Source organism: Pinus tabuliformis, chromosome 3_2, assembly GCF_031772625.1.
Source record: "Pinus tabuliformis cultivar Carrire ecotype Pingquan chromosome 3_2, CPIR1, whole genome shotgun sequence".
NCBI classification, from domain to species: Eukaryota; Viridiplantae; Streptophyta; class Pinopsida; order Pinales; family Pinaceae; genus Pinus; species Pinus tabuliformis.
The window spans coordinates 109,521,047-109,543,148 of record NC_142302.1 but is presented as its reverse complement, the minus strand read 5'-3'; the positions used below and the strand labels follow the sequence as shown (position 1 = coordinate 109,543,148).

Genomic DNA, 22,102 nt, shown 5'->3' with positions numbered 1-22,102 from the left:
GGTAGAAATCCCATGTTACAAAAGCAACATTGCCAGCAGATGTGTCTGGAGTGCCCTCTGATGTGCAGTTCAAGCAAAGTCAAGGATGGTAGAAAACCTTCTTTCAAAATCAATTTTGCCAGCAGATGTCTCTGGCATTCCCTCCTTTGTCTCCTTTGCAGTTGTGATGTTTCCCTTCAACCTATAAATCGCTTCCTTTGAGGGCCTTGTGAGCAGAGCATTTTATCCTCTACCAAAGTTTCGGACTATTGCAAATGATTTCTTCAAATCCACAAACAATAAATGAATTTTCATCTTTTGTATCTGTGAATCTACTATTAATCTACCACTATTTTTCTGTCTTGAACTGTGCCTGATTTTATTTATTGAAATCTGCCTGCCTTTTGACACAAATCTAGAAATTTTTGGCCAAAAGACTACTGAGAAGAAGAAGGTTGCTTCTGTTCAGCTTTGCCATGCGGGATCATGCCTGAAAACTTGAAAAGTGTAACATTACCTGCAGAAAGTAGAACTGACAGCAATACCTCCTGTCATATATGAGGAGCAAGTCATCTCTGTAGACTCTGGTAGACTGGTACTGAATGTCAGATTATTGTGACTGGGGCTTGTAATTTTCTAAAATCCCATGCATTGTTACATTTGAATCTAACCAGTTTTAAATATCTGTGAAGAGAGATGCAGATATTAAAGTAAGGCATGTTTAGAAAACAGCAGTTGCCAGTTATATGATAAACTATAGGAACATCAGTGCTTCCTCAAGATGTCCTTGTTTCTTGCTAATTAATTATTTGGTGCCCAATTCCTCTTGAAGAGTTTGTTTCCGTGACTAGACATTTAGCTTTATAATTTTCCTGTGAATAATACTCATTGAACATTTGTACAATTACAATGAAGCAAGCTTAAGCTTATTGTGCTTCTTCCAGTTAATTGGATTAGTCTTTAGTGAGATTCTGCACTAACATTGAAATTTTTCCTAGTCCATGTTAGTTATTTGATTCTTAATTAGAACAAACAACTCTCATTTTAAACGTTAAATAAAATCTTGAGTCTGAAATCTCAAGTTTCTCTATTTGTTGACCTTGTTTGCAGCAAGAGCAGAGGTGCAAGCATCTGGGGATGGTACAGCTGCAGCATACTTAACACAGTTTAAGCATGTACTTTTGCCCATTACTGATAGCAACCCATACCTTACAGAGGGTACAAGACAGGTTGTAAACTTTGCCAGGTTTTAAGAGACCATGTTAGGATCTATGTATCACTGTTTTTCAACGAGTCATTTATGTAAGCTGTGTTCTGTGATATGTACGTATGTGTTTATGTAAAATTACAAGTGAGAAGGAGATATAGTCAAAGGGAAGTCGAATAATGGCTAAGAACTAGATGTCTTTTCTTGAAGGCACTGAATCCGGAAATATCATGCTTTATTTGTGTTATTGGAAGTGTGTGTTTTTCCCACAAAATGAGAAGTGCCTGTGGATTTAACAGGTCAGATTGGATGTTGTCCTTGTTTCTTGCATGATCTTGTGCAAGGGATGAGTTTTTATCATCTGGAAGTCCTTTTCAATTATGGTTTTCTGGCATGTGTGACTTAATTATTTAGAACATGTAGGTTAAGTGGTACTCAATATAGTTTAACATATAGGACATGCAATTTGAGCCTATTGTAAATTACGTAGGTGGGTGTTCCAACACAGGTGCCATAGGAGTAGGTTGGCTATTTTAGATACATCAAGCATACGATTGAAAGGTGGGATCTTTCCTTGGCACTTGTGGTCATTCTTTCCTTAATAGCTTTGAGTCATCCTGTTTTCTGCTACTATACTAGCTACTGGAGCATGTCTTTTTTATCATTGACATGATGCATCTTGTATGATGCCAGAGGATCACGGTAAATAATTCATTTAAAGTGCTGCATTTTGATATCTGGAAACACGTGATGCTAATCTAATGCTTCATCTAGAAAGGTTTAACGGAAATATAATATGCCAGCAGAACAAGCAACTATGCAGCAAACCTTGATGCTGCACTTGTAAACGTTGGTCAAAGAAAGTTCACAAGATTTTACAGCATAAAATATGTGCTTTAGCATCAAGGCCCCAATTTTTTCTAAATTTTCTTATAAACTTGTTTGTTCACCAGCATAATTTTCACCCTTATGGATGAGTTTTGGCAACTTTATCTTTCCAAGTTACACGACAATGGCTGCGATTGCCTATGTACATTATAATCATCAAGCATTATGTGTCTTTGTTTGACAGTGTAGGCTCCTGTGATGCCAAGACACTGTCCTCCTCCCATAGAAAAGGTAGATAAATGCATTATGGGGAAGAGGATCTACATGAAATTGAAAAAATTACTAGTTTTGGTTTAGGCAAGAACCTGAGTCACATACGAGGACACAGGGCATGGAGGACACAGGGATATGAGTATATGACATGGGATATATCGACCCTAGAAACAGGACATGGGGGACACACACACATGATAATATATATGTTAAACAGACCATATATATTTAAAGATTACAATTTGAAAATACAAAAATGAAATATAGACATAAAGATCCAAAATTTTAGAAACTGGAACATATTTACAAAATTATGACATGACTGGTTACTACATCAATGATTATCAAACACACAAGAAATTAAAGTATAAATATTCAATACACATATGTCATAAAATAGAAGCTCAAACGGTAGAACCATAAATTGTAGTGCTGAAATATGTAACTAGGTTCGGTCTTCATAATGACATTTGTAATCATGATTTCATGTAATTAATGTAAAGAAGAAAAACAAAATTATTTTTGTTATGCTTGAGACATGGTTTTCATGCTCAAGGAATTTTATTTTTATAGATCAAGCTCCCATTGTGATCTCTTAGGATTGGTCATTAAAGTCAATTGAGTCTTTGTCATGTATGAGATACCCTTCTTGGGCACGTTACATATTTATTTGAGTCATTATAAGAGTCAAAAGACCCTCCAAGGCCTTCTCACAAGCACTCAATCAAGCCGGCCTTCCAAAGAAGAAGATATAGATCGTTCTAGAAGGAGATGTTGGCCTAGGCATGAGGACAAGTTGGCTTATCTACATGGGCAGATCACTATATAAAGGAGGACACGGCCTCACTTGAGAGATCATCCATCAAGCATCCGAAAATAAGAAAGAAGTGCGAGCAAAATGAAGAAAGAAGCCTCTCATCCAGCGAAGAAAAAGAGAAGGAGATTGAAGTATTTTTGGCACTATTTTGGGTCATCTTCCTCACACGTGTGACTGCAGCTAGGGTTTCTGTAGTTAGGTATTGCAGACCTCAAGAAATCCAAGATCTTATCTAGGTGAAGGGCATATTTGCTAGTTGAGATCACAAGAAAAAGTCTCCAAGTCAAGCGAAGGACAAAAGCCTCACCAAACTCCTCCAATCAGCTCACACGTGCGAAATTGCAGTGGTTTCAAGCAAGGCGAAGATTGCAGATCTGTGTAAAGAAGCCGAATTTCAGAGAAGCTGAGAACAAAAATTCAAGAAGAAAGTTTGACAAGCGTAGACTTGAAAGAGAAGAAGTTGTTCAAAAGGTCTCGTGACTTGGTCTTGGAGAGGTTAGTAGGTCAAGGTGTTGAGAAATCTAGGGCATCAATAGTTAGGTGATTTCTCTACTTATGATAATTGCTTGTGATAGTTGTTTTGCTTCTTGATTATGATCTTCTTTTCTTGAGTTATTATTGTGTTCTTTTCATGAAAACAATTACCAAATCATGAACAATAAAGAGACAAGAGACACAGTATATAGGCTTGTCAGCTAGGGCCAAAACCTCTCACTCTTTGAGAGGAAAATTCCAAACGAAATTCTTCTTATAGAAACTTCAATTGACAAATACCAAGACCATGGCAAAGACCCTTGACATTAGAGTCCTCCCAAGACCAAGTCACTAGCCTCCTCTTCAACGCTGCTCTTCCTCTTCCTCTTCTCGGCTTCCTTCAGATTCTTGGCCTCTTCTTGTAGGTTTGCAACCCTACAACAAAAACCCTAGATGATTTTCGCTCCTTGAATAGTCTCCTCAAGAGGGAGACTCCTTTCACTTCCTTACTGGCTTCCTTGAGCAAAGTCCTTTCCCAAACTTGATTACCCTTGTATGATTGTAAAAATTTCGGTCTATCCTTGCCAACTTCGGACCTGCAATTTCTCGCACGTGTGAGGGTAATCTGGCCCAAAAACAGTCCTCCAATGATGATCCTCTCCTTCACTATCTTCTCTTCCTCCTTCGTTGATCTAGAGGCTCCTTCTTAGTATGACTATCACACTTCACCAAATTGATTGCTTCCAAATGAGTCCGAGCACTGCTATATATACTTGTTTGTCCATGTCCTTTAGGGCAACATGATCTCTGGAGTAGGCCGACTTCACCTTTCTAGAATAATCCTTCCATTATAGACCGACTTGAGTGAGGCTAGTGAAAAGGTCTTGGACGGTTACTTACAAAGACAAGTATGACTCCTTACAATGTGTAACATGCCTTCAGTACATGACAATGACTCTTTTAGACTTTTATGACTAAATGACAATATCCCTAAGGGCTCTCAATGGGAGCCTTAACCAATGTTGCACAAAGCGGGGACGAAACGGGGACGTTTTTTGGAAGCGGGGATGCGGAAGCATAATTTTCCAAAAATCTAGGAAGCGAAGCATCTCGGAAGCGTCTACTATATATATATATATTTTAATTTTTTTACATAAATTAAGATAGATATGGCATCCATTGTACATCATTGATTAATCATTCCAGCATCAACCATCTACAATCTAGATTCCTCTTCTCTTGTCTAGTTGTTGCCTCTACTTCAATTCTATAGGGATTTTAGTCAAGATTGCCTAATTTTGATCAAATGGCTTAATCCAAGCCTTATAATATGGTAGAGAAAGCTTAACATGCCTGATAAATGATTTTGACTTGAGTGAAGGGTACATAATTGCTAAGGCCATGACAAAGGAGTTCAACAATCAATAACACCAACACTGGGGGGGGTACATATAGGACTTGTTGCTCTTGATTAAATGCCAATCCTAAGGGCTCTCAATGGGAGCCTTAACCAATGTTGCACGAAGCGGGGACGAAACGGGGACATTTTTTGGAAGTTGGGACGCGGAAGTGTCATTTTCCAAAAATCTAGGAAGCGAAGCGTCTACTATCTATCTATCTATCTATCTATATATATATATTTTATTATTTTTATTATTATTATTATTATTATTTTTTGCATTTATATTAAAAAAAACATCCAAAATACCAAATTAGTTGTAGAAGACATGAAAACATGCATATTTTTACATAAATCAAGATAGATATGGCATCCATTGTACATCATTGATTAATCATTCCAGCATCAACCATCTACAATCTAGATTCCTCTTCTCTTGTCTAGCCTTTGCCTCTACTTCAATTCTATAGAAATTTTAGTCAACATTGCCTAATTTTGATCGAACGGCTTAATCCAAGCCTTATAATATGGTAGAGAAAGCTTAACATGCCTGATCAATGATTTTGACTTGAGTGAAGGGTACATAATTGCTAAGGCCATGACAAAGGAGTTCAACAATCAATAACACCAACACTAGGGGGGTACATATAGGGCTTGTTGCTCTTGATTAAATGCCAATCACATGCCCTCATACATGATATAATCCAATGAAACGCCACAATCCCATTGATCCTGAAAACTGCTAAGTCTGCTGAATTTTGAATGGGATATGAAATTCTATTTTCCATATGAAGTCCGATGAGGTTGGAACCACTGTCAAACATCCTAAGTCATTTCATGGTAATGATAAAAATTTAAGTAAAAGGATGGAAATAAAAGATAAAGGAGAATGTCACTTTTACGTTAAGAATTTAACAGGGAGCGCCTTGGGAGTATTCGGAAAGTGTAGTTCCTCACAGAACAGTTCAAAATTTCCAAAAACAAAAAAAGCCCCGCGGAACTGTCCACCTTCTCTCGGATCCGCTTGCGATCCGCGGTGGATACATGCCCGAACCTCCACAGATCCGCATCTGATCCTTTCTGGATCCGCAGATCGGGAAATAGGAACCGCGGATCGGGCAGTAGGAGCCACGGATCGGGGCCCCACGAATCCATTTTTGCAGGAACCGCCAAAAAAAGATGATCCGCGGATCTGATTTTCCGATCTGCGGTTCCGCCAAAGGATCGGTGGCGGATCCGTACGGGACACGGATCTGCCTTTGGATCCTTGGGGGGGGACGACTCCTGCAACACTGGCCTTAACTAAAAATAAAATCTCTTTCTCATGAAACCCATGATGCAAGCATTACAATAATTTTTTTTTTCTTCTTTACATCTCTTACATAAAATCACAATTACATGTCATTATGAAGACCGAACCTAGTTACACTTTTCAACACTCCCCTCTTAACTAGGGAGGTATTCACAATGGTACATGGTCACTCTCAATCTGAATAATTTCTCATAAGAAGAATCAGATTGGTAATCCATTTGTATAGCATCATATCAACCAACATTGTCACATAGCATGGCTTTGACTAACAACTCTATCTCTCCACAGGATTTGAGCTCAGTGTTGGTGAGACCAATGACAGTCTCATCTGTTGAAATTTCTAAGTATTACTCGTTAGAAATTTTATTTGTATTCTCTGGTTTATTTTGCCTACTTGTGTAATTACTAACAAGTTATTTAACCATATAAACACTAAAATAAACACAATACAGTCTCAACCATCTACAGATCAACAACTGAAAGAAATAGACAAACACACAAGGGACACTGTTATTTTTGGACAATCATCCCCAGAAAAACCCAACTTGGGAAAACCGGTGCAACAGTTTTGGGGGTTTTATTATTAAGCAGTTTTTTCTTGAGTACACTGGGTGCCAAACTAGCTCACCCGACAAAGATAAACAATCTGGTAGTAGTACCTCTCTTCGGAAGCAGATATTCGGAAAGTCTGCTCCACGAAACCCTTTCCAGCACAATCTAAAGTACTGCGTCAACCCTCTTGGCCTCTATGTCAGCCCTCTGAGGCTCTGCGTAGCCTCTCTAGCCCTCTGCGTCACTTATGCAGCCTCTGTGTGGGTCACGCAGGCCCTTTTGGCCTCTGCGCAGTCACTGCTGGCCTCTGCATGGCTACCTCTAGCTCTGCGTCTGACTCTGCGTCTGCCTCTGTGCTGGTCTTACGACACTATCTCTGCCTCTGTGCTGGTCTTCTGGCGCTATCTCTACCTCTCTGCCTCATACTCATTGCGCCTCGTTGCAACTCTGATCACTGGTTCGATTTCTCTTAGCAAACCCCGCTCTAGAAAATCGAACTCACTGATCACTCTAGTGCATCTCCAATTGACCCTCAAGCCTCCTCTTATACTTTTTCTGTTGAGTCTTCAACAGTCAATATTACATCTCTAATCAACGACTAAGATTAGATTTGGCTTGATCCATGTCATTTAGAACCTTCTAACCCAGTTTTATATTAATACCCATTAATATTTTTATTTTCCTAAGTTTAGAGTTAGGAATCCATTAAAAATATTAATTATTTTAATATCTCCTTCACTGGGTAGAATTTCCCCAAACGATTTCTAGGTCTTGGAGGTCCCTTGTGCTTTAGCCTATCCACCAATTTTCATGGCTAGAGCACATCCGATGGTACCCCAAATCAACATTGCCTCTTAGCGAGGAATGTGCTCTAGTAATACTCCACCACTGAGCATCACCCTGATCATCTGACACCGGTACCTGTGCTAATGTTTGGCCTTGCTGCGCAACATCCTCTGCACTGTTGTATCCTGTACTGCTACCCATGACTCTACCACTGCCACTGCTGCATCTGAATGACAACTCCTCTGCATCCGTGCTGTTGCTAGTCCTTCCTCCCAACACTGCATCTGCATTGCAACCCTCTCTCCTCATGCTGCATCGTGCTGCCTATAGCACTACCGCTGCTACTGTTGCACTGCAACTTAGTTATTGAGACGATGGTAACTGATCTACCCAACCACTAACATCCTTGTCAGGGTAGAAAGCCTCCTGATGCTGAAGCTCCCTCTGCTATCTCTCGCACCGCTGCAACATATATGTGCCTCTCGCACCGCTGCAAACCCCTCTGTGCCTTCCTAAACTGCTGCAACGTCCTCTGTGCCTCTCGCACTGCTACAATCCCCACTGCGCTGCTTGGGACTACTACACTGTAGCACTCTCTGCCGCTCCATCCGCATCCGCTTCTATTGACATCCACCATCCTGCTACTGTCACTTCGGGGCTCCCGTAGTTGGATATGATCCAAGAGTTTGGGTACCTCAAGGATCCTGCCCCTCATCACCTGTAGTCCTCTTGACTACAACTCGATGTCTCCCCAACTCTTCCCTAGAGGTACATGAGCGCTCATGGCACAATCGTCATCATCCTCTACTTCCTTCTTTGCCTTTGCTGGCACTGCCTTGGAGTCAGATGCCTCTCCCTTATTCTTCTTCCTAGGACATTGGGTTGCATAATGGCCCAGCTCCCCACAACTGAAGCACTTTATCTTGGAGAGGTCCTTTTTCTTCCTCTTCCCCTGCTGCCTCGCAGATGCTAGAGCTGCATCCTCTTCCTCCTATTTCTTGACCTAGGCTCCTTTGCTGCTGCTTCCCGCCTTGGTCAGCCATCTGTTCTCTTCTTGGCGAAGAGCTGCCCATAGTTCTTCCCATCTTGGAAGAATCACTTTGCCCAAAATACTTTGGATGAATGTCTCCCACTCCTCGGACACTGCGTTTAGGGTGGTCCTCACCATTAATTCCTGATTCGGCATGGCCCTTATGGAAGTCAGTTGGTCCCGGATCTTCTGCAGTCTGCTGAGGAAGTTATCTATCTGCTCCCCCTTCTGCATTTGGTACGACCACAACTGATTCTCTAGTAGCATCTTCCTCTGCACGGAAGTGCCTTGATACAACTTCGTCAAGGTGTCCCACATTTCCTTCACTGTATCCTTCTCGGAAATATGCTGGACCACATGATCCTTAACCCCATTAAGGATTATGCATTTCGCCTTTGCCATTGCATCCTCATACCTTTCGTTATCAGTTGGGTCAACTGGAATAGCCACGGTTCTCAAGGCGAAGGCATTGATGCGATGTCTATCTAGAACGGATAGTATTCTGGCCTTCCAGATGATAGAGTTGGATGCCCCGTCCACCCTGTCTTGATCCCTCAGTGCATTCATGGCCATCTCTGCTCTTCTTTTCGACTCCTCCAAGTCTCTACTTCCCTCCTGGAAGTTCTCTCTTAGAATCCCTCTGAGTCTGTACTTCCCTTCTGGAAGTTCTCTTACTAGACTCCCTCTTGAGTCTCGATTTCCCTCCTGTAAATCCTCTTGCCAATAGTCGAATCACACCTCTCTGATCTCCTAAGCTCCTACAACACTGATCTAGATTTCTTGGCTAGAAATCCGCCTCGGTAGCGACTCCCTCTACCTTGGTTCTGTCCCGTTAGGTACTGTTCTGCCTTGACAACAACAACACCCCACGAGCTTCACTCTCTGCAATCTGCCCACAACTTCCTATGCCCCAGCAACTGAAGAATTGAGCCTCTAGGCTCTGTGCAATCCCGACACAGGCTGAATTTCTCCACTAGCCAACTGCGTCACTCCTACTTGGCTGAGCAGGATGACGTGGCTCTTCATGAGCCTCTTCTGCCTCTCATTGCTTCTGTGCTGGCCCTTTCTCTGGCTCGAATTGATGACGCAGGCCCTTTGCATCAACCCTTCTCTGCTGCTTTCTGCTAGGAACAACTTTTGTCACTTGGGGCAGTTGTTTCTGTTGCATATTTTCGGATTCAGTTGGTGCCTTCAGCTCTCCTGTGATCTGCAATGCTTTGATACCATGTTGGAATTTCTAAGTATTACCCGTTAGAAATTTTATCTGTATTCTTTGGTTTATTTCGCCTACTTGTTTAATTACTAACAAGTTATTTAACCATATAAACACTGAAATAAACACAATACAGTCTCAACCATCTCTAGATCAACAACTGAAATAAATAGACAAACGCACAAGGGATACCGTTATTTTTGGACAATCGTCCCTGGAAAAACCCAACTTGGGAAAACCGGTGCAACAGTTATGAGGGTTTTATTATTAAGCAGTTTTTTCTTGAGTACACTGGGTGCCAAATTGGCTCACCCAACAAAGATAAACACTCTGATAGTAGTACCTCTCTTCAGAAGCAGATATTCGGAAAGTTTGCTCCACGAAACCCTCTCCAGCACAATCTGAAGCACTATGTCAACCCTCTTGGCCTCTGCGTCAACTTGAAACCCTCTGTGTCAGCCCTTTGAGGCTCTGTGCAACTTCTTTGGCCCTCTTCGTCACTTCTGCAGCCACTGTGTGGGTCACGCAGGCCCATCTGGCCTCTGCACTAGTCTTCCGACACTAACTCTGCCTTGCTGCCTCGTACTCACTGCTCCTCGGTGCAACTCTGATCACTGGTTTGATTTCTCTTAGCAAACCCTGCTCTAGAAAATCGAATTGACTGATCACTCTGGTGTATCTCCAACTGACTCTCAAGCCTCCTCTTACACTTTTTTTGTTCAGTCTTCAACGGTCAATATTACATCTCTAATCAACGTCTAAGGTTAGATTTGGCTTGATCCATGTCATTTAGAACCTTCTAACCCAGTTTTATATTAATACCCATTAATATTTTTATTTCCTAAGTTTAAACTTAGGAACCCATTAAAAATATTAATTATTTTAATATCTCCTTCAGCGGGTAGAATTTCCCCAAACCATTTCTGGGTCTTGGGGATCTCACGTGCTTTGGCCTCTCCACCAATTCTCATGGCTAGAGCACATCCGATGCTACTCCAAATCAACGTCATCATTGTCTCTCCCAGAACATACCCCACCCGGGTTCTCAGGGTGTGTTCCATAAGGACTATTCTTAACTTGGATTCCCAGTCCTGAAAGAATATCGGTCCTCCACGACTACTCTTATCTTGGATGCCCTATCTCATCCTCAAAGAGTATCGGATTCCAAATGATTACCCAATCCTCCATTCTGTCTTCCCAAATGAAGGCCAGAATGAGGTTTCTATCTCTCCCTCTCAATTAGGGAGGACATATCTATTCCACTAAATGAATGTACTCATTCCTACGGAAGGAATGTACCTAAGCTCCCTCTTGGCTTAGGAATTTCCAAGTTTCCTCCAAGTAAGAGACTTGTTTCTAGGCTCCCTCTTAATTAGGGACCAACAACAGCTCCTCAGGTCGAGATGATGGGACAACCATTTGCTTGAAGAACTCCTTCCTTCGATGTTATGAATTCCTTGATATGGAGTCTTCATCTTGTGGGACTTCTTCATAGGGCACAGACCATCCATCACTTTCATCCATGAGTCAGTCATGTCATTATTCCTTTCACCAGAAAGCGATCCATCAGTCTACATCTGGCCTTGCTTCATGTCATGCTGCCTTCTTTAGATTATTTTTTTCCGGAAGGATCTTACATCCTTCTACATGATCCAAGGGGAAGACATCCACATTTCTTCCTTTGGCAGTGCTACATAAGCCCATCCAGATACTTGTTCAAAAATGAGAGGTGAACACTTAAATCACAACTACCTTTGTGATGGTCTTTCATCATGACATCTTCCTGTAGGTATCAACATCCTGCATACGTGTTGACACATCTCCTAAAGATATGCATTATCAAGGATCTCCATCTTTTCCAAACTTCCATTAGAGTCTTCATATTTTTCTAGGAGATATCATAGTCAAATATTCTTGGTCTTTCGGATGTTGACTACCTTTACGATTGTTGCATATTCCATGATCTCTTCCTTCCTTTCTTCACATATTTCATTCCCAGGAGCTTCCAATCAGAGTTCCTTAATTGTAGTCAACCACATCATATGTTATGAAACCAGCTCACAAAAAGATAGAAAAGAGAGATTCACGCCTTAGAATTCAGCCTCTTCGAGGGGGCAACCTCCTTTACATTACATAAATAAACAATTCTTGGATGATACAAATGACAAAACCTCTTTTCTATATATAGGAGTCTAAGGAGTCACAATATAATCCAGCCGACCTAACAATAATAATATAAAGCCACAAAAATAACAATAGAGGGATTCTATGGGGCACAGAAATAACAATATGGGGGTAATAGGGGCACAACAATATAAATAGGGGGTATAACTACAATAGTAATGGGGTAATCACTAGTATTATAGGGACCCAACATGCCCCTCTCCTTCAAAAAAGTGTTGTCCTCAACGCTTGAGCAGTTCTGGATACTTCTGCATAAAATTCTCATCCTCCCATGTGGAATCTTCAGCGGATAAGTTCTTCCACTTGATAAGATACTCTGAAATTGATCGATTTCGTAGCTGTCGAGTTCTTGTTTCTGTGATTGCTTCCGGTTCCAATATAATTTTTCCTTCCTCGTCAAGTTCTGGCAATATTGTTTGAATTGGGAGCTTGTCACCTATAACCTTCTTTAAACATGAAACATGGAAAACTGGGTGCAATCGAGAAGCTGCAGGAAGCTCCAATTTGTATGCCATAGTACCAATCTTTTGCAACACCTTGTACGGACCATAATACTTTGGTGATAATTTATTATCCTTCTTAGCTTGCTTTAGGGACATTTGCTTATATGGTTGTAGCCGTAGGAATACCCAATCACCTACATCAAAACTTCTTTCACTGCGATGTTGATCTGCCTGTTGTTTCATTCTATTTTGTGCCAACACGAGGTTATCCTTTAAGAGTTGGAGGACTTGTTGTTGATGTTCGATGTGATGTTCCACTGCCTGAACCTTAGAATTTTCTCTTAAATATGATGTGATGGATGGTGGTTGATACCCATAAAGTGCCATAAATGGGGTCATTTTTGTTGCTGTATGGAAGGAAGTGTTATACCACCATTCAGCCAGAGGCAACCATTTGACCCATTGTGTCTGTTTATCAGATACAAAGCAACGAAGATATCCTTCCAAACATTTGTTTACTATCTCAGTTTGCCCATCAGATTGAGGATGATAAGATGAGCTATGAGCTAACTGAGTACCAAGACAAGAAAATAATTCTGTCCAAAAATTTCCAGTGAAAATGGGATCTCTGTCACTTACAATAATCTTTGGGTTTCCATGTAGCTTTTGAACTGTTTCCATAAATGCAGTAGAAACTGTACTGGCTTTAAATGGATGTGATAATGCACAAAAGTGTGCATACTTGGTAAGTCTGTCAACTACCACCATGATGACACTCTTTCCCTCAGACTTGGGTAAACCTGTGATAAAATCCATTGAAACCTCCTCCCAACGTTGGCTTGGAATGGATAAAGGTTGTAATAGACCTGGTGTCTTAATTGTTTCAACTTTATTTTGCTGGCAAACCAAACATTCCGCCACAAACTTTTGAATATCTGATTTAAGGCCATCCCAAAAAAATTCCTTCTTAACCCTGTGGTAAGTTTTTAAAAATCCTGAGTGCCCTCCTAAGGGAGAAGTGTGCAATTCCATAAGAATCTTTTGTTTTAGCTGGGAATTCTTACAGAGGTATAAGCGATCTTTGTACCATAACGAATCATTTTGCCAGCTAAATGTATCAGAAGTACTGGAATCTTGTTGTAGCTTTTGAATAAGTGCCCACACTTCTTCGTCATTCTTCCATTCCTCCCTTGCTTCGTTTATCCAATCTGGTTGGATAATAGAAATGGCACACAACAATGCTTCCACATCCTCATCCTTTCTTGAGAGTGCATCTGCCACCACATTTTGCTTCCCTTTTTTGTAGATGATTTCAAAGTCATAACCCAACATCTTTGTGACCCACTTTTGTTGCTCTTCAGAGGATAATCTTTGTTCTAAAAAGTATTTAAGGCTATCATGATCCGTTTTTACCTTGAAGTGTCTTCCCATTAGGTAGGGTCGCCATTTCTTAAGTGCATGGAGTATTGCCAACATTTCCTTCTCATAAATAGCTTTGCTTAAAAACTTTCCCTTGATTGGACGACTTTCAAAAGCAATGGGTCTTTCATCTTGCATTAGAACAGCACCAATTCCATTTCCTGAAGCATCACATTCCACAATAAAGGTTTTTGTGAAGTTCGGCGTAGCTAAGACCGGTGCTTGGCACATTGCCTCTTTAAGATGTTCAAAGGCCTTTGTTGCTTCCGAAGTCCATGAAAATGAATCTTTCTTCAATAATGTTGTTAGAGGTGCTGCTATTCTCCCATAATTCTTAACAAACTTGCGATAATACCCTGTCAACCCAAGAAATCCTCGCAGATGCTTTATGGATGTGGGGATTTTCCATTCCTTAATGGCTTTAATTTTGCTAGGGTCTACCTTAACTCCTTCATGAGATACAATATGACCCAAATATTCCACCTCCTGGACTCCAAAGAAACATTTGGATCTTTTTGCATATAATTGTTTCTCCTCCAATAGTTGTAGCACCCTGTCAACATGTTCAACATGATCCTTCCAAGACTTGCTGTAGATTAGTATATCATCAAAAAATACTAACACAAATTTTCTAAGGAATGGTTTGAAAATTGAATTCATCAAACCTTGAAATGTTGAAGGTGCATTGGTAAGGCCAAAAGGCATGACCAAAAATTCATAATGACCCTCATGAGTTCTAAATGCTGTTTTCGGAATGTCTTCAATCTTCATTCTGATTTGATGATATCCCGAACGAAGATCCAACTTGGTGAAGTAAATTGATCCATGCAATTCATCCAGTAATTCATCAATAACAGGAATGGGGAACTTATCTTTAATAGTGAGCTTGTTGAGCTCCCTATAATCTGGACACATGCGCCATGATCCATCCTTCTTGTGCACCAATACTACTGGAGCTGAGAAAGAACTTTGACTCGGTTGAATTATACCAGCCTCTAGCATTTCTGCAACCATACGTTCAATTTCACTTTTTTGGACATATGGATATCTGTACGGCCTGATGTTTGGAGGAACACTTCCTGGAATCAGATGAATAGCATGATCATGATCACGCATAGGTGGGAGACCTTTGGGAGTCTCAAATACCTTGGAATGATTGTCCAGGACTTTTTGGAGATCTGGAGAAATAGATGATTCCAATGTGGAAACATCTAGCGAACATAATTGTGCAATTACACCTCTTTGCTCCTTTTTTAGAAGCTTTGTCATGCCATTAGAGCTGATTATCTTTCCTGGTTTCCCTGCAATACCCCTTAATTCAACTTCCTTTCCTTCCACAGAAAATTTCATGAAAAGTTCTTGAAAATTAAAAGCTATTGTACCCAAGGATTGTAGCCATTGGACTCCTAGTACAACATCAGCACCTCCCATTGGAATGGAAAGCATTGGGCTAGTCAATACATATTCTCCCATGGATAGCTTGATATTATGGCACTTTCCAGAACAATTTATTGTTCCTCCATTTGCAATCATCACTTGACACTCTGGTGCTGGATATAGGAAGCAATTCAATTCTTTTGCTACCCTACAATGAATAAAATTGTGGGTGCTTCCTGAATCAATCAACACTATTACCTTTTTCTTCTTGATTTGTCCTTCTATCTTGATGGTTTGAGGAGTGGTAATTCCCGCCAATGCATTACAAGATATGGTCGGATTTATTTGTTCTTCATCTAGGCTTTGTTCCTGGAATATATCCTCTTCTTTTGACCTTTCTTGCTCCTTTTCTTCTTCCTCTTCACAATCTATGTAGAATAATTTCTTCTCAGCACACTTATGACCTTTTGTGTATTTGCTATCACAATTGTAACAAAGCCCTTTTGCTCTTTTTTCTTCCAATTGTTGTGGTGTCAACCTTGTAGGTTGTGGAAGACTATGGGCAACAACACTTCCGTCTTTATAGTTGTGAATGGTATGCTTCCTAGTTGCCATAATTTTGCTTTCCATTTTTCTTGCTAACCTGAATGCCTTCTCTAATGAATCAGGTTCCCAAAGGCGCACATCATGTTGGATATTATCCTTTAAAGACCCTATGAACACATCAATCCTATGCTCCTCTGGAATATCTTTTACCCTTATGTTCAATTTTTGGAACTCCTCAATGTGCTCCATTATTGAACCCTTTTGTTTGAGACTTATCAATTGGCTAAAAAAAGTGTTGCTTTTTGTATCCTCATAATGTGCTATCAATTCTTCCGTAAAAATTGCCCAAGTGATAAATTGTTTACGAGAACAAAGCCATTGATACCATACAAACTGATTTGGTTCCAAATATAAAGTTGCCATACGTACCTTTTGTGTGTTTTGCACATTATTGAGATCGAAGAATTGCTCCATCTGTAATATCCATGTGGCGGGATCCTTGCCATCAAACTTCCTCATATCGATTTTTGGAACATGGTGAGTCTTCGATCCAACATTAGAGTCTATGGAATCATGATTAACATTTCTTTTGTTCTCATCATGAGTTTCCTTTACTACCTTTTCACCATTAGTGACCCTTTCTTGTAGCAACTTCTTCAATTCTTCCATGTCTGTCTTCAAATCTATTTTCAAATTTTCCATCGAATCCTCCATCTTAGCTTCCATGCCCTTTATCTTAGATTCCACGCCACTTATCTTAGCTTCTGTTAGCTTTTGTGAGCGTGACATTTGTTGCACTTGTTCTTGTAATTTTGATATATCATGTAGCATTTCTTCCTCTTCTTCATGAGTCATGCTAGAGCTTTCAGGTTCCTTACTAGGTGTTTGCATTTTCTTTCCTCGGGGCATCAGTTACCAATAATAATGCTTTACTATGCCCTTTGAATTCTGTTAAACCAAGCTTACACAAAAATAAAAAAAAAAACTACACACCTTTTTTCACTTTATAGAAGCCTGATATTGAATCTGATGTATCTCTGTAATTTCGAATCATCCAATTCTGAAATTGCTACCTGTAGTAGCCTTCTGCGTCCTCTTTCCAATGCCACAAGTCTGAGCCAAATTGGATTCTCCAAGGAAGAGTTATGTGAAATCTCCCACAGTGACTTGCTTTTAGACTGGTTCAGTAGAGCGAACTTGTACAACGTGCCACGAGTCCCTGTTTCAACCTTTGAATCTGAAACACACATACAAGAAACTATAGTCCGTCCTCTTTCTGTACCTTCTTACGAAATTTCAATCCGATCCCTAGAGAGAAAGTTATGACGATTTTCCCCAGGTCACCTGTTTTGAATGTAATTCAGGAGTCTGCAAAAAGACCAACTTCCTCAGATCATATCTCCGCGAATATCACGCGAAAAGCTCTGAAATTCGGACCCAAGGTTCAGCGCGATTTCTTCTCAAATGGGTTTTTTTTGCGACTTCTGAAACGTCACAGAAAAAAAGTTATAGCGAAAATGCCACGATAACCTGTTTGGAGCAGCGAAACCCTAGACTCCAAAGCTCTGATACCAAATGTTATGAAACCAGCTCACAAAAAGATAGAAAAGAGAGATTCACGCCTTAGAATTCAGCCTCTTCGAGGGGGCAACCTCCTTTGCATTACATAAATGAACAATTCTTGGATGATACAAATGACAAAACCTCCTTTCTATATATAGGAGTCTAAGGAGTCACACTATAATCCAGCCGACCTAACAATAATAATATAAAGCCACAAAAATAACAATAGAGGGATTCTATGGGGCACAGAAATAATAATATGGGGGTAATAGGGGCACAACAATATAAATAGGGGGTATAACTACAATAGTAATGGGGTAATCACTAGTATTATAGGGACCCAACATCATACTTCATATGAGGACATATTATGTTGATTTCATCTAGTAATTATGTGACCCATACAATCCTGCATACTATTGAGGGAATAGATCCTTTCTTTTGATCATGATCTTAAGATATGGCATTAGTTCATGATATATGCAACCATGTGACATGACTTCCATAATATCAAATGTAAGCATACATACCTCATCTTTTCTTTGTGTCATCCAGACTTGCTGCAGCAGTTTCCTTTCACTGAAGACGCTTCATTCCCTTGATCTACTTCTTTGTTATGTCATCATACCATCATCCCATGAATTCCATAGGTTTGGAATTCTTGATGAAACACTTGCTTCCCCTCATGATCGATGAACCTTACAATGAAGATTCCATCAGAGAATCTTGAGGATCTTCCATATCTTATCCTGCAGATGTTACCTTGATGTTACCTTTTGATTTATGTATGATGAGCCTTATCCTAGATGACTTCTTCCTTTTTCCAGAAGTATCACTTTAGCTTTTAATGAGGTTTCCAAGAGCTATATCCTACATAGTTGACTGCCATAGATTTTGTTCCAGACATCCTTCATGTTGCCTATGTCACGAGCTCTTCTAATGCTTCTATCATGATGCCATACTCTAATATGATGCATCCTATCTTATTTAAAATGCTTCCTATCTATAATTTACACAACAGAAGAGTAATTTTAGTGAAGGAGATTCCCTCAGTGATAGTAGAGATCTCTCACTTCCTCCTTCTTAGGCTTCTTCATCTAAGGTTCTTCCACTTCTTCGGTAATATGGGCTTCTTCCTTGTTTCTCTTGTTATTGTCCCTTTAAGTTTAGGGTAATCTCTTCTGTAGTGCCCGTTTTCTTGACATCCATAGCACTGCACCTTAGCCATGTTCTTATTTTTCTTTTGAGGACCAAATTTACCAAACCTTCCCTTTCTTTTTGTCATAGTAGCATATGCCTGATTTTGCTCAGTTGATCCTACATCAATTTTTTCCTTTTAGTCTGGTTTCTTCGATCTTGCACAATGACCATAGATCCTGTAAAGGGGTGGCTTCTTTCTTCCCATAGATACTTGAAGTGAAGTTGCCCCATTCCTCCGGTAGTGCATTTAATACTAGAGTGGTCATTTCTTTGTTAGACATTATTTCACTTAGATCTTGGGGTCCTTGTCATATCCATGGCCGGAATATATGTGGTCAACATGTTGTTGGGTCCTTAATGACATGGGAGTCGCCAGGGTGAATGAAATTGCCTTACCAAATGCTTGCTTCACCCTACAAGCATTGACTTTGAAGTTCAATGAAGAACTAGGGCTTTGTTATTCCAATGGAGTCGCCAATAATGTCATGTCAATATGTCGTATGAGGAACCAAACACACGTTTCGTGTCCTCGGCAACGGTGCCAAAATGTTACTGCTCAAACTAGCAGGGGACCTAAAGGGGCAAATGCTAGACCAAGGGAAACAAATGGAGACTTAGCCCACTGTCACCTCAGCTAAGGCTTCCAACTATTTACGGACTTTGACCGATGGGAGGAGACCCAGTATATATGGAGTCACAAATGAAGGATAAATCAACAAGTGGATATAGAATGACCCAAATAATCCCTTTCCAGAAGAGCTTGAAGAATTGAACTTGCTTGCTTTCTAAGCAAGGTACAACGTCTTCTAGGAAAATGATGGGAGGATTTGAGGGTTAGGTTTAGGGAATATGACTTGTGAAAGAGTTTCCCAATCCCTAAAATCCTTATTGAAATTGGTATCTCAGATGGTTCTTGAAGAATTGTATTTTCGAAGGAATAGGACCACACGAGACCAAGTGGACCCAGCCTAGGTTAGGAGGTAAGAGTTTAGCAACCAAAGATATTCTTAACCCAGACAAGGAGGGGAAAAGGATCAAAGAAAGGATTTTCACTTAAAGGCATTGATTTGATCCTATGAGGCACTAGCCTTGGAGATACCAGGGCAAAGTTTGATCTTGGAGCTAAGACTTGGCTTTTCTCACAAATCCACTGTCAGAATGGCTTCAAAATTGGAGGAGGCCTTAAGGAGACAGCAACGTAGGGGAGGCTCGTAGATAGAACTTTTTGAAGGGTTATTTTGTTGGGAAAATGATGCCCTATGTGACCCAACTTGGATAGACGTAGGAAAAGGTGAAAAAGAAATTGATTTTGGGTGACCACCTCTTGGTAGATCAGTGCCTTAGTCTTGGGAGAATCAAGTCTATGATAAATATGAATTAGGACTTCGTTTCTTAGTCTAGGAGGCCTTAAGACTACCTCGCTAGCCTTCGAGGGCAAAGGGAAGCAACCTTACAACTTTTATACTTCGACTAGCAAAAGGAGATGGCTTATCAAGATGAATTTGTTGTTAGAATTATCCCTAGGAAATTTCATTCGCATTACATTGCCCATACAATGAGAGATGCTATACAGAGACAAAATTCCACAATTTAAGCAGCGAATGCATGCAACAATTACCCTAAAAATAGTGAGAATCCCAATCCAATGTATATGACAAAGTAAAACAAGAATAGCATTAAAAGCATGTACTTATATGTAATAGAACATATCCAACCATCCACAATTTGACAATATAGAAGCTCCAAGACAAGATAAACCAAATCCAAACATCAAAAGTCATCCATAAAGCTCCAATTCATCCTCCAAGAAAAAGTGCGAAATTCTCTAGAGAGAGAAGAGTTCCATTCCAAAGTGATCATACAAATGAATTCATGTCTCCTATTTATACACTCACGAGGAGCTTGAATTACCTAATTTGAGCCTACATTAGCCCATCAACTAAAATAATGTGCAAATAACTATCTATTGGTGACAAGCCAACAAAACTAGCTCACAAATACAATAATAAGCCTCCCCCAAGAGGTTGAATGATAAATAATGCATGTTGTTGGGCTCTCGAAGAGGCTTGATGAAGTCCATAAGTGCCAAAATGATGAGTTGGACTTCCAAAAGTAATGGACAAGGGCCCCTTGTTCTTGTTAAAATTGGCAACTAGGGCCAAACTCCACATGGGTCATATTATTTATGACAATTGATATTTTTCTTGGATTCCTCTCTCCGAGAGGTGTAGGATTGATCTAAAGATCATTTGATTCTGACATGTACAAATGAAGTTATGAATTTATTTTGATTATGGTCAAATTGTTAAGGTTGGCCAGCAAATTTATGTAGGCTCAGAAGCTCAACAGTCACATCTATTCATTTTCAACGTTGCATATAAATAGAAGGTGACTTAGCCTCATTTGGACACACTCGTCTTCACACTTCTCTCTCTCTCTCATTGATTGGGTACGAATTTTTGGGCCCCTCTCTCTCCACATGTCCGAAATTTTAGGAGAGCGAAATTTCAGGAGGCCGAAATTTCAAGAGACCAAATTTCTGGACAATTTGACCAAGTGTTGACTAGCATGCGTTGACCTTCTTTGACTGCATTTTTGTGAGGGCTATCTCTATTTGGGCAGGCCGCATTTCTGGGCATAGAAATTGAGGCTAAACGTTGACTGTTGACCAGCGTTGACTATAGCTAGGGTTGACCGCAAGTGGGTTGTTTGACCAGATTTTGACTGGGTTGTTTTTGGGCTGTTTTGAGGGCTGATTCATCTTGTTGTTTGGAGGTCGAAGTTGACTGAAGTTGACCAATTTGTTAAGGGTCAAATCTGCCTTGTTGATCAGTGTCGACTTTTCTGGTTAGGGCTCTTTTGCTGCTGTTATAAATCATCAGATTTGTAAATTGTACTATCTCTCTCTGCTGAACTATTGAAGACTAAAAGAATATTTGATCAAGGGTTTCCCCACATTGGGGTTTGTCCCTGGTTGGTGCCACATCTTGTGTCCTCTTGTCTTGGCTTGTCTTCTACTGTTTATGTTTATGTTCTATTTGCATTTTACTATCATGTTGATGTGATTGCTAATCTGAATATTTATACTAGGCTAATAAAGAAATTGAAGTAAAATTGCTCTAAAGCATAGAACATACCATTATTGCCTAAAATTAACATGGTATCAGAGCTGAGGTGAAGACAAAGCCCGAGCAAGAGTGAAAGAGCAATCACCAATGAGAGTTGGACAAGGACAAAAGGTTCAATGGATTCCTCATCCTACTTCCCGGTCGAAGACAAGCTCCATGATAAATCCGACTATCATGGATGGAAGATGTCTTTTGATTTGACCTTGGAAGAAAAAGAAGTGATGGACTATGTGCAGGGTAAAATCCCTGAACCTCCTTCAAATGCACTGGCTGCTGCGAAGACAAAGTACAATAGGGATGAAGTCAAAGCAAAGAAGATTATCAGGGATTCCATTGACAAGTATCTGGTGGCATACATCTTCGAATTGAAGA

The 22,102-nt window shown here is 40.2% G+C and overlaps 1 protein-coding gene across 1 annotated transcript in view; it reads left to right on the top strand.

The window, feature by feature from the left end:
* LOC149180075 (cell wall integrity/stress response component) overlaps positions 1-22,102 on the top strand; it is a 90,907-nt gene that overhangs the window by 48,767 nt on the left and 20,038 nt on the right. The window contains exon 2 of the mRNA XM_089415886.1: positions 1,090-1,208. Coding sequence (XP_089272012.1) covers positions 1,090-1,208 — 119 coding nt within the window. The remainder of the gene's footprint in view (positions 1-1,089; positions 1,209-22,102) is intronic.